The following is a 13,354-nucleotide window of genomic DNA, read 5'->3' on the forward strand; positions in this document are numbered from 1 at the left end:
TTAATGGCTCATGGTAAAACACATAAATCCGTTAATGGCTCTCACAAATAGAACAAAGTATCAAAGATTCAACTTTGTAATCATCTGATAGATATGAATGATACTAACCTAAATGACTCCACTGGGAAGGGGAAAGCAGAACATCAACTAGTCTTTTTATTCGATGGAATCTCTCTCTTATCAAATGTATTGTCTTGAGAAATGAAATGTTTTTAATGAAAGGCAAAGACAAAGACTAATGACTTTGAGTTTGATTCAAGAGATCAAATTAACCCAAAGAGATGATGGTGTTGATTCTTTAAAAACACCTTTGTACCTGTTATTCTAGATGTTCAGGAAAAAAAGCTATAGCTGGATATGTTAAGAGACTTGCTGGCACCCTGAAATCACAGTCAAATAGTGATACCATGTTAACATCAATTGATGTTAATCTTAACGCATGATTGCGGAATTATATAATATGTACACACAATATATTAGGAAAATATCATAATCATACAATATCACTGAGACATTTAACCATCATCCAAAGAAATCAAGACTTGCCCATAAAAAATATAGACTAAAATTCTCAAGAGGTTATAACAAACAAGTCAAAAACCTAAAAAAAGTTTTGTTTTTTTAATAATCATATACCACTTCACTCCCCCCAAATAAAAAAAAAAAAAAAAAAAAACTAGTAAGTTCAATGTAGATTGCCTTCCTGACTTTCAGATTTCAAAATTATTTATGTCTTGCTTTCTTGTTTGAAAACTTTCCTCAGACGGTTTCCTTATTTTGGAACATACAACTAATCCAATCCAATCAAAATTTCTCCTCACTCTGGAATCACCTTCTCTGAGACCAGCTCCTTTCTCTCAGTGGCAAGTTCCTCCTAAGCTCTATTTTCTGGAGGGATCCAGGACAACCAGCCTGCATTCCCCTCCTGTATCTACTTGTGACTGACAGACTTCAGAACTATGGATTCATGCCTTCATCACCCGCCACCTTGATTTTCAGCTCCTGTTAGCGAGTTGGCTTCCAACAGACCCAACTTTCTGTTTGTTGTACGTTGCCCCAGGGCTTGGCCTATGGAAGGACATGTTTGTTTCCTTCTTTCTTATCAATAGGAATATTACCATTAGATTTGACAAACAGAAAATGATTTTACCTGCAGATTGAATGAATGGAAATATTATGGATTTAGGATGTTCCAAGGATAGTGGCGAGCAAACAAGATAGTCCTTTGCCCTCAAAGAGCTCGTTTTAATGTTTGGGTGAGAAAGGGTGGCAGGGTAGCATGGATAGAAATGCCTGGGGATTGATATGATGGGTCTCACACTAAGTAAAATAAAGTGGGTCAGTCCCGATCGGAGCCCAGTTCATAGAGTTGGAAGCCTACGGAACAACTAAACTCAAAAAATTCTCAAGAGGTCAAATGTCTGCATGAACTAGGCTAACAATATGTCAATAATGATGTGTCCAAAAGATTGCTTAGTCATGTGGATTTGTTTATGGAATTACGGGTTTATGGGAAGAGAGAACGAAGCAATCATCATTATAAATTACAGAGCCAAGACATAGGAATCAAGATAGCAATCAATGCAAATTACACAAGGAAACAAAAACCACAGGCTCTGTCACACATTACTAGAAGATGCAAAAACTTAACGCCTACTGAATAATTTGCAAGACATGTCTCAATGGCTAGAATTATATCAAAACCTCATTACCTTCTGTGAACTGATGGATGACAAATATCTTCACAACAAAAACAGATCTCAAATGTTTAGATAAAAGGACAAGATTCCTAGTTCATCTAGTTCAATGGCCTGATTTCATAACTCAGTTTCATTTTTCAATATCATATGGGTAGTAAGGGTCAAAGATGGAACACAGAACAACCAAAACTAAAGCCACCATTCTTCCTATTATATCATTCGTCAGATAGAGAATTCTATCAATAAACTGATAAAAAGAATTAGACTTTTCAATATTTAATATATTGAAAATATTGAATACTAGACTAGTAAATAGAATTCGACTATTACTACAGACCAAATTATTGCTTATAACTGCCTAAACATAACAGTGACTCATAAAAACTTAAGTATACTTTTTTATAGGTGTTTCTACGTTAAATACAATCTTCAAGTTATGTGGACTCACACACTTTGAAAACATAAAAAACTAACATAAGAAATCAAAATATTATGATGATAAGATAAAATATATGTCATCTCCACTATTCTATTTCCTACAAGAATTGTCTCAAGAAAGCTTTTAGGGACCCACCAGAAGTTAAGCATACATCCAAATATTTCATTAAAATGGGAAAAAAAGCATTTATTTGGAAACAACTGAGCAATAGTCTAGTTAACATTATCTAACAGAATAGCAACTTGCCCCAAAATCATTTTCTACCTTATTGTTTTAATTACTATTATTTTTAATCTCATTCTTATCTCTTGTTGACAGAGTTCAGATGTCACTGGAAGTCACTGGAATAACCACAAGTGGCATAGACAAATTGGTAGAGGTGACTGTTCAGGCACCTCATCGCTTAGTGGCGGAGACCTCCAGCTCTGTCCATTTAAGGAGAACTTATTTCCTTTCCCCCTGAATCAGAGAACAGGCTTGTGAACTTTAAAAAACTAAAGGATGTGAATTTTTCTCACTGGCACCTTAGCAACATCTCCAGGACAACAGTGAATGGCAATACTGCAACAGGGTTGCAGATTTTGCTGTTGGTAAAAATTATTTTTCAGTTATGTTCAACTCTTCATGAGCCCACTTGGGATTTTCTTGGCAAAGATCCTGAAGTGGTTGGCCCTTTCCTTCCCCATCCATTTTACAGATGAGGAAACTGAGGCAGATGGGATTAAGTGATTTGCCCAAGTCCACATAGCTAGTAAATGTCAAATTTACTATTTTACAAATGCCAGCACTCTATCTGCTATGCCACTCAGCTGCCCTGGAACTGCAGACAGATGAAAAAGTCAGATCCATTCTGGAGGAAAAGCAACACAAAATCTTAATAAGGAGAGCAGCAAAAAACAAGAGAACTTCCAGAGGGAGCTTGGAGTTCTGCCCGCTGCCACATGCGCTCTCCAAGTCTGCGTTCATTTTCCCATGGACTGCATTTAAGTACATCACAGACTTTGAGGAGATCTTTTGCACCAACTGGACCACCGTGGAGATAGCTGCCAGTGTGAACAGGAGTAGGAAGATGAGTTCCTCATCAAGTTCTACTCAAGTATTCTTATTTGATGAACACTGAATTCCTGTTTCCTAAAGAAAATCTTATATATTCCCTCAGGGATTATTTCTTTCTGGTTCTAACAACTGTAGAGAAAAATGCTGAAACAGGAAACTGGGGTTTGGGGGTGAAAAAAAATTTAAAGAAACAAAGAATGACAGAAAGTCTGGACACAGGAAATAGACACATTTCTCAGAAAATGACTCAAATCAATCAAAAGACATCATAAAGCATCTACTATATACCAGAGAGATTCCAGGGATTCAAAATCAAAAGACAATAGTTCTTATTGCCAAGAATCACACATTTTAGAAGATGAAGCAATGCATATACAAATAAACAAACATATCTTCAAAGTACGGCTGATTATACACCGCTCTCTGAAGATGTTGCCTAGATGTCATTAAAAATATAACAGTGCAAGTTTCAAGTACCGGGTACAAGATTCAACAAATATTTGCTGACTGATGCCTCGATTTTTCAAAAGAAGGTAAACGGGCAACTGATTATTTAAATAACGTAAAGTAATAACGTGGTGATTTACGGAGTCAGCACTTTAAGTTTATTGAATAATTAATATTAGATAAGATTTAGGATATTAGACATTATGGGAAAATATTGGAAAAACAGACCACTTAAAATCCCCTTTGTCTTTGAAGTTCAGAAAAGATTCTACCATTTTGAAATAAGACAACATGAAATCGTAACATGACATACATAAAAAATTGTAATTAAAATGGCTTAAGCTAGCATTACATGTTAAATATTAAAGGAGCAGGATTTAATTTCACTGATATTAATAGCACTGCAGTGTTTTGTTTAAAAAAAGAGGGAGGGGGGGCCTAAAAGAATAAGTCTATTTTTTTTATGGTTAATATCAGGCAGTGACCTAGATTATTTCTGAGAAAACTCAGCATGATACCCCCTCTACTATAGTAATTCCATAATTATTTTGATTCCTTCCTCAATTAAAGTGTTATATCTATTTTGAATAAGTTCTATCATTACACAAAGGGAGAGAACATGCAACTACGGTAAACAGAAACAGCAACTGTCATATACGGTACCTCAGATATATTAACAATATGGCACTTGCGCAAGAGAACAATCAAAACCATTTATGCATCTCAAGGACTTAGTTTTCTCATCTATAAAATGGGTGTGCTAATGACTATCCTGTCTACCTCCCCAGGTTGCTGTGAAGCTCCAAGGACCTCAGGTGCATGAATATGTTTTGAAAACCATCAAAGGCTGTATATGAATACCATGTTAACTCCTGCACCTGGAGAAAATGCAGGCACAGTCCAATAGAAGAAAAAAGAAATACTGAAAACATAGATTTCAATGCTCCAAGCAGTGGAATTGATCAAGATTTCCATTTTATATGGAGACCAAACGCCTTCGAAAATTAAAGTTATAAAGAACTAATATTAAATTAGCAAGTGGTGAGGCAGAAGCTCATTAAGAGAAAATTTACAAGAAAGTTTTAACACATAACAGAAAGATGGATTGTTTTTCAAATAACATTCTTTCATACTAACCAAGGAAATGTGCCTTTGACATTAGCCTAAGACTCAGGTAGGAGCAAGTCTAGGGAGGAATTTGTACTCTTCTGAACCAGAAAAAAAAAGGGGGATTTTGTAATACATTTCTATCCATGGAGAAGGGGAGGGGAAGGGAGAGGAAAAGAAAGAGTGATGAGAAGGGAGAATTATCTCATTTCTATCATTTTTCTTCAAATTTTTCAAGAATATTATAGCCAACTTCATTAATTCAATATTTATTAAGTGCCTATTATTTGCACGGTATTGTGCTACGAGCAGAGTTTACAAAAAGACCAAATTAGCCATTCAGGACCTCTAGAACAATTCCATATCCTACAAAGGCACAGTGAGGGAAGAAGTATCAAGTTCTAACAGCTAACAGGTGAGTTTTCCTGGAATAATTCTAACAATTAAACGTCAACATCGGGCTTACTCTGTGCCAGGTGCTGTATGAAGTATTTTACAGTTATCATCTCATTTGAGCTACGTAGCAATCCTAGGAGGCAGGTGCTATTATTATTATACTCATTTTACAGATAAAGAAACTGAGGCAAACGGAGGTAAGTGTCTTGCTCAGTCACACAGCTAGTGAGTGTCTGAAATCAGGACTTCCTGACTGTAGCCCAACCCTCTCTAAGTTGCATCATCCTCAGAATGATGAAAGAAAATGAGATGAATTAAGTCAATTGTGGAGGTCTTTAAATGCCAAACAGGCAACAGGGAGCCACAGCTAACATCCGAGCAAGTGAATGACAAGCAGAAGAGTGTTTGGGCGCTATTTCTACGTCAGCTGCACAGAAAACGGACTGCCGGCAGGAAGGAGTGGAAGCAGAGCAACCAACTAAGAGGATATTTTATTAATTCAGAATCAAAAGGTCTTTAAGGCCCGGATCTGCTAGCAGCTATGTGAGCTGAGCCAGGGAAAGGAATGGAAGAAATAATGTAGAGGCAGAGCTGGCAACTTGGTGTTGGACAAGAGGCAAGAGGGAAATCCAAGATGACTTCAAGTTTGCAAACATGGGTGACTAACAAGATCTATGGCAGTGCTCGCAACAAAAATTAGTTACCCTGAAAGGTATAGTTGTTTCAATATACAAACAGACAAAAAAAACTTCAAGTAAAACTTGTATTTCTGTTATAAAGATATATATTTATATTGTATTATATTACATTGAATTATATTGTCATATTTTGTTATGTTATATTATGTCATATTACATATATATTATAATATAATGTCCATGTAACCTTCTGAACCTTTTCCTTTCAGTTTTCCATCCCACTGCAATACAGTACAACATAAGACATCAGGGCACTATGCCGGGTGATGGGGAAGAGCATATTAATGTCAGATAATTCCCTGTTCTTGTAAAACAGGGTATTTTACTATTAACAAAAAAAAATGAAATATGGGCAAGGAGTACACAGAATGTTAGATAAGGCCCAAGGATGCAAGTAGTCGGTCCCTCTCAAAGAAATATTTAGGGTCAGAATGAGGGTTTACAATTAACAATTAAAGCTATTCCAAAGTGGAATGCAATGACTTCAGAAACGGTGATGACTTCTCTATTGGATGTGTATGTAAAACTTGAATTTCTATCATAAAGCAGCCCCACACTGACTTCCTAAGTAGACATATTTCTGGAGGTAAGGTAAACTGCTAAATATTGTGATTCTGAGACTGTAGAATGGAAGTAAGAGAGGAAAAATGAAGGTCAAATGCAATAATGAAGCTTCAAAAGATTAGCGGCTAAACAAATAGTGGTGTGATTGGCAGAAACCAGTATATTTATTGGAGCAAATTCTATTAGAAGTAGGAGGGGATGGAAAACAAGTATGGCACAGTGATTAGCTGGGAGGACTGATTCTTCTTTTAGAGACAGGGGACAAGCAGTATTACTCTGAAAAAAAAAAGTGCTAAATCTTTAGGATTTTAAGGAGGGAGTCATGGAAAAATGATACAGGAGGCTCTCCTCTCTAAATTCAACTTTCAAAACTCAATTTCCAGAAAATGTAAAAAAAAAAAAAATGTGATAAATAAATAAATTGGAAACTTAGGCCAGGTGTTTAGGAATATATAAAGAGACTGTCTATGTCCACTCCATTTTCTTGTCAACTTTACCATTCTCTGGTTTTCTAATGCTATAAGCATCATCAACTGAAATACAATAGCATGACATACTCAACATCATGGAGAAAATCCACTAAGCTCTAATATAAGAATGGTAATGGACTAAATCTTGTCTAAAGAAATATATAAATATATATATATATATATATATATATATATATATATTTTACAAAAGGTTAAAGTGTAAAACTCTGGAGGTAATCCTAAAATATTTACTATTGGTGATATTTTGTTTTCCCTTTAGAAAACATTTATCAAATATGCTGAGGCCAGTATATAAACTACACTATGTGATTAAGTTCTTTTACAAGTTCAATACGCTATTTCAGGCTACAAGAACGTGGTTCAGCATCCAGGAGGTCTTATGGAACTAAATTACCTATGCAAAGAAACCTTAGGCTGTTTATACTATGTCTACCTCACAAGTTGAAAATATATAGATTAAATTCCACACCCAAGGCAATCATTTTATACAGTAAATGCTATCAAAAGGCAAAAAAAGAATTAAAGCCATTTTAAAACCTCAGGGAGTAACCTAAGCCCCAGGAGAATCTAACTCAAGTAGGGAATAAAGTTGATAATGTGAAGTACACTTTAAAAGGAATGAAATGATGTCTGTATTCAAGTCTATACAAGTTCAACTGAATACCTTAATTAATTTGGTATGGTAAGTTCCATACTAATACATGTAAATTATGCGTGTTTAACCTTCAAGCCGATAAGAAAATTTTTCATCACCATACTTCACAGGATGAAAAAGTACAGCACCTTCCATTTATATATATTATTAAGCTGTACGTCATCATTCTTCTTAAAGAGCTAGTTATGAATATGCTAACAGCATTCAATTATGCTTTCTCTACCTAATTGGCCAGAAAATTTTACATAGAAAATGCCATGGGCAAGTTCATATTGGAATATAGAGGCTTAAGGGCCTAGAGTATCCTAAGTTAGAAATAATTTGTTGTAAGGCGATCGCTTCAATTACTTGTTAGATGAACGAAAATCCAGTTGGGTTTCATTATAACATGATCAACTACAGCAACTTTCTTGGATCCCTCCATTAAATGAGTTTAGTTTCCCAATATACCAAAAAAAAAAATATCATTATAGCAATTTTCCCCAAAATACAATTCTGTAGTCAAGATCCCCGGAGGACAACATTTCATATAGCAAGGTTACTCTTGGCCCTCGCCTAAAAAAATTCTCATCCTGTATTATTTCAACATGCTAATGGGAAGGATTGAAAACTAGCAATAGCATGTGAGGACCATAATTCAAATTACTAACAGGAAAAAACAAATTAAAATAACTGATTATTAAAATAACTCATGTTCCACTTTACATCCATCCAAAATGGGCAAAGATAATGAAAAACTGATGTAATCAACGCTGAAAAACTGTAGGAAAATAGGTATACTAACACTCCTGGTAAAGCTATGAAGTGATGGAACTGTTCCTGATGATAATTTTTAATTACCACAAATTGTTTATAAATTTTGACCCAAATATCAGATTACTAGTCATAAAGCTGTAGTTCAAAGAAAGACATGACAGATCTCTTTATGTAAACCAAAATATTCACAGTAATCATTTTTGTGATACCAAAAATCATGGCAACAACTGCCTGGGGAATAGCTTTATCAGAGTGTACTTCATGAATAGGGTCAATAATTCACCACAAGAAATGATGAATATAAGCAGAATTAAGGGAATGTTATACAGACAATAAGGTACATAAAAAAGAACTACAAAAAAACCAGAATAAGTAACTTCAACGACCAAATCTGGTTCTAAAGAAGAGATGATTAAAAATATCTTTCTCCTTTCAATGTAATGATGAGGGGCAATAGGACTTAAAATGCTAAATATAGAGAATATAATAGAGAAGGTCAGTCTCAATTGGTTTTGCTTAATGATTTTCTTTGTTATAAAGAGGGGCTAACTATACTAGCAGATGGAGTGTTAACTAGAAAGATTAAAGGAGAGAGGGAAGAGCACTTACAAGAAGCATCTGAGTCATTTAAAAAAGTGAACAGGTAAGGAGGAATAATACAAAAATCTGAAGCCACTCTTTTTTCAATCTTTTCTTCTCTCATTCCATAGAAAAAAGGAATTCTGAAGGAACAGATTCCCCAAGTGGTATCTGAAAGCTCCCTTTCTTCCTTTCAGATGGGAGAACAAAGTAAATGTTCACTTGAGGGTTAATGAACCAATACTGAAATGTACCTAATTCTCACTCTATCCTTCCAAACCTATTTATCTTATCTAAAACATCCTGATCTACTCCCCTATACTTCCTTTAAAAAAAGAAAGAAAGAAAGAAAAAGGGAACCTTCATGAGACAGTCCCTCTATTCTCTCCACACAAAAAGCACAACAGCTTGGACTGGTGCTTAATTTTAGATGTTCTCCAATGTAAGACTAATGAATCGTGAACAAATTACTGGAAAACATTCTTTCAAACACATCATCACAACTAAATTATCTGAATATAATCACAGATATGTAATCACATGATAAGACTAGGAAAAACACATCACTAAATTTTTTTAATATCCACATTATTTTAAAATCCGAATAAATGTTTTAATGTATAGATTTTTTTTTTTTAAATATACAGGTAAAGTCTTCTCTCCTACTGTAGTCACTAAATGCTGAAATCATTGTTGGTTTCACAGAGTGCTGCAGGAAATGGGAAGGGTCGAATAATGTCCTCTTGCCCCATTTCTAATTCTCTCTCATTTTAATTAGGGACACACATAAAAAGGACAAATCATCTAGATCTCATCTCAACACTGACTAAAGAAACATATTCTCATTCTGTATTTACAATAATCTTGGAAAATTCACTGGCCCAGGGGTGTTAGCATGGTTATGGCCAGACTCTTAGGACATCTTTGGCGAATGTGTCTTATAATTACGGATAACAACAATTCTCCTTTTACAAAAAGAAAGATTTTTAGAACATTAAGGCCCTCTACTGGATTTTAGAGTATTGCATTTACTTCCTCCTTGGTTAAAAGAAGAAATAATCTTAAATTAGAGAATAATTGCCGAGCACTAGGCAACGACAGAAGAGGTTTTTTTATTTTTTTTTATTTGTCATGGGGAAATTTTTTGGTTTTGGGGATTTTTTTAAAAGAATCTTTCTAATAAATCTTTCTATTTGAAACTTATTTAAACATTTTCCTCTTTGAATCATATTCAAATCTAATTAAACTGAACCCACAAATGCTGGAGAGTTCTTGAGGAGCTGCTTGTCCAGACAGAGCTGGTGGCCCTGTCCATATGGAAATGATGGATTAGATAAAGAAAATGGTAAGGAAATAGATTCATCTCACATGGCCACATCTAACAACCATTTTTCTATTTATAGGACATCCTATCCTGTCTGTAGGACAATAGGAGAACAAAATAGCAAATGAAACAAATTTTTTAAAATGAAGTCAATATGCATTTACACAATATTATGTGTCTTGAAAGTACAATTTGTCTCATGCACATGTGAGGGTACCTCATCAAGGTATATATAAAATCTGGGGCAGGAAAGTGTAGAGTGCAGGCTAATAAGTGGAACAAAATCAGAGACTGATGCAAACAAAAGTAACAAAACAATCAAATAGACATCAAAAGGACAGCCAGGATTTTCTTTAAAAAAAAAAAAAAAAAAAAAAAAAGAATTAACATTAAATAAGCTCTGACCCTCACAAAATCTTTTATATGGCATTTGACATTTATCCTGGATGAGGGACAGGTTAAAAAAGAAAAAGAAAATGAAAGACATAAAAGTACATTAAAAAATTACATTCTCAGTTCTAAGAATGTGATTGAAAACCTGTTACATTTTAAATTAAGATAGATACAGGAAAAAAAAGTAGACTGCAAAAAATGAAATACTGAGCCATTTGCCTGCAGAAAGTTTGAGAAGTGAACATCATCACACTAATCAGACAGCAAATAGGTCATTAACCAATCTGTAAAATGACGAGATTGCTCAAAACAGCCTCTGAGGTCTCTTCCAGTTGTAAATCAGTGATCCTACATTACCAATATAGCAAATCAAAGTTTAGAAAGATTTTTAAACTTCTACTTAAGAAAACAGACTTGTAAAATCTATTTTAATAACATTTGAATGTTAAACATCAAATAGAATATCAGCACTTCAACGCTGCTTCAAATCGACTTCTAAAATATATGTTTATTTAAAACAACAAAATCCAGTAACAATCAAACTAAAATCAGCACCTCACTGATGCTTTCCAAAAGACACCCAACTTCAGTCCGTCCCTTCTAGACTTGACCAGCAGCGGTTTTATCAGTTAAAGAAACACACCTGTTGAAACTACCACAGTGTTTTTTTTCCCATAGAAATGGGGCACATGGACAACACAGCGGGCACAGAACCATGTCTGTTTGATTAACAGCTGGAATCTGAGAAGAAATGATTAAGCACTTCTTAATTACCCTTTGGGATGAATTTATGTTGCTTTAGCTGAAGATGAACTTTTCAAAAATTAATTGTGACAGTTCTATTCACTTCTGGAAAAGGTGATGACCAGACCAAAATGTGCTTTAAATAGCTTCCCTGTTGCTGGAGAACTTGAAGACAATGAAGACAAAAGCTTTTATAAAAATCTCTGGTGGAATATTCACAAAAGGGGCAAAGAATACTTCCTACTAAGAGCCTATAAGGAGTAAGACAGTTAAAAGTGCAGTTGTTCATGTCATCCCAAGGGACGGCAATTTCTAATTATGGCAATCATGGAGATAATTTATAATTACTTTAACAATGCCCACCTGCTCATTTTTGCAGAGCCACACGTTGCTTCCATTCAACACGGTAAAAATTTTAGCTTTATATCCTCTCAATTCCAGATAGCCACACTTCTCTGGTAGAACCGATCGAGATTGAGGAGCAAGTGGCTGAGATTTCAGTGCATTTAGCAGAATAGTGATCCAGTCATTTCTCTCCTCTGAAATAAAAGACAAAGAAAATAAGTCTCTAAATCTATAAACGTATCCCCCCACACACCTAATAATAAATTATGTACTGCATGCACATAGGCCATTTCTTCTAGCCCTCAAAGGACTCATCAATACTGATTGCCTGCATTGAAGCACTCACTGAAGTGGCAGGTCCTGTCTTTTCAAGAAAGGTAATGTTTGACCAGCTCCCAAGGTCTTTCCCACTTTGTAGATACCAGTGTATTCATACACTCTATCACAGATAAATACAAAAAGCACCATCTTATTGTCTACAAGTGGTGTGATTATCCACTGCCTTCTCCCCACCTGGGTCCCATTGTACTAGCAAGGTCAAGGGCAAATTCCAGCTTGGAAAGAGAAGAGCTGAGTGTCTAAACATCAGCAAAAAGAGAAGGTTTTGGTAGGGGCTGGGCAGGAATCACAGAGAGGAAGGAGGCAGGGAAAAGGAGCAGGTGCCTCTCTCATTCAGCAAAGCCCCTGGGGCTTTCTCTCACAAAATCTGGTGATTCCACTGGGAAGTGTCGCAAACTCTGTCAAATATGGACATATTAAGTAAGACCTGTTGGTTTTGCTTAAGTATTTTTCTTCCTTGCAAGAAAGAAGTAAACATGAGAAGAAGGTATATCGCCAAATGAGTGATGTAAAACAACATATGTATAATATTTATATTGTTTATATATTGTAAAGTCCAAGGTAGCTCCCTGGAGGCCTCAAGAAGTCCTCCGCAAAAGTCCTTGGTCTTCAGGGGGAGAAGCGAAGGAGACAGACAAACTGCCAGGAGTTTTGCCAAGGATCCTTCCTTGATTCTAGAGTCCAGAATCTCCACATTTTTTCCCTCCTCTTCCTGCGGCCAAGTGAGTCTGGCTTGTCTCTTACGTCCACCCTTTAATCCCTCCTACGATTACTTGTATATACCAAAAGATCAAGCCAGCAAGGAATAGTGAGAAAGGCCATTTTTCCTATATGCTAATAGAGTTATTGTCCAATAGGTAAGTAGCCCTAAGTGCTCAGTTGTCTGATTCAAGCATACCTATTAAGAGTTTCAGACCTTTACAATATATGTGTGGGTTAATATATACTTATATACATTTATATACTATATACATATATAAATATGTATATATGTATATGTGTGTGTGTGTGTGTGTGTAAATTGATGCTTTTTAAAAGCAAATCAAGACAAAAGGAAGCAAAGATGCCCCATGGTTTCAGGGAGACCAGAGGACAGCAGTGGCTCACATTATCGTACATAGTAAGGGCATAAACAAGATCAAAGCGAGAGGAAAGGGGGCTAGTACCCAGTTCTTTCCATGACAATCAGTGACTCTGACCCCTCCTTATTTCTAAATACTCCTTATTCTGACACCTCCTTATACCTAAATTAGAAGCCACACACACACACACACACACACACACACACACACACACACACACACACCTTGGAGCCTGCATG

At 35.5% G+C, this 13,354-nt stretch overlaps 1 protein-coding gene across 1 annotated transcript in view; it reads right to left on the reverse strand.

Annotated features, from left to right (window-relative positions):
- ARAP2 (ArfGAP with RhoGAP domain, ankyrin repeat and PH domain 2) overlaps nt 1-13,354 on the reverse strand; it is a 220,798-nt gene that overhangs the window by 128,617 nt on the left and 78,827 nt on the right. Inside the window, exon 11 of the mRNA XM_051967002.1 lies at nt 11,713-11,888. Coding sequence (XP_051822962.1) covers nt 11,713-11,888 — 176 coding nt within the window. The remainder of the gene's footprint in view (nt 1-11,712; nt 11,889-13,354) is intronic.

The sequence above is a fragment of the Antechinus flavipes genome, chromosome 6 (assembly GCF_016432865.1).
Source record: "Antechinus flavipes isolate AdamAnt ecotype Samford, QLD, Australia chromosome 6, AdamAnt_v2, whole genome shotgun sequence".
NCBI classification, from domain to species: Eukaryota; Metazoa; Chordata; class Mammalia; order Dasyuromorphia; family Dasyuridae; genus Antechinus; species Antechinus flavipes.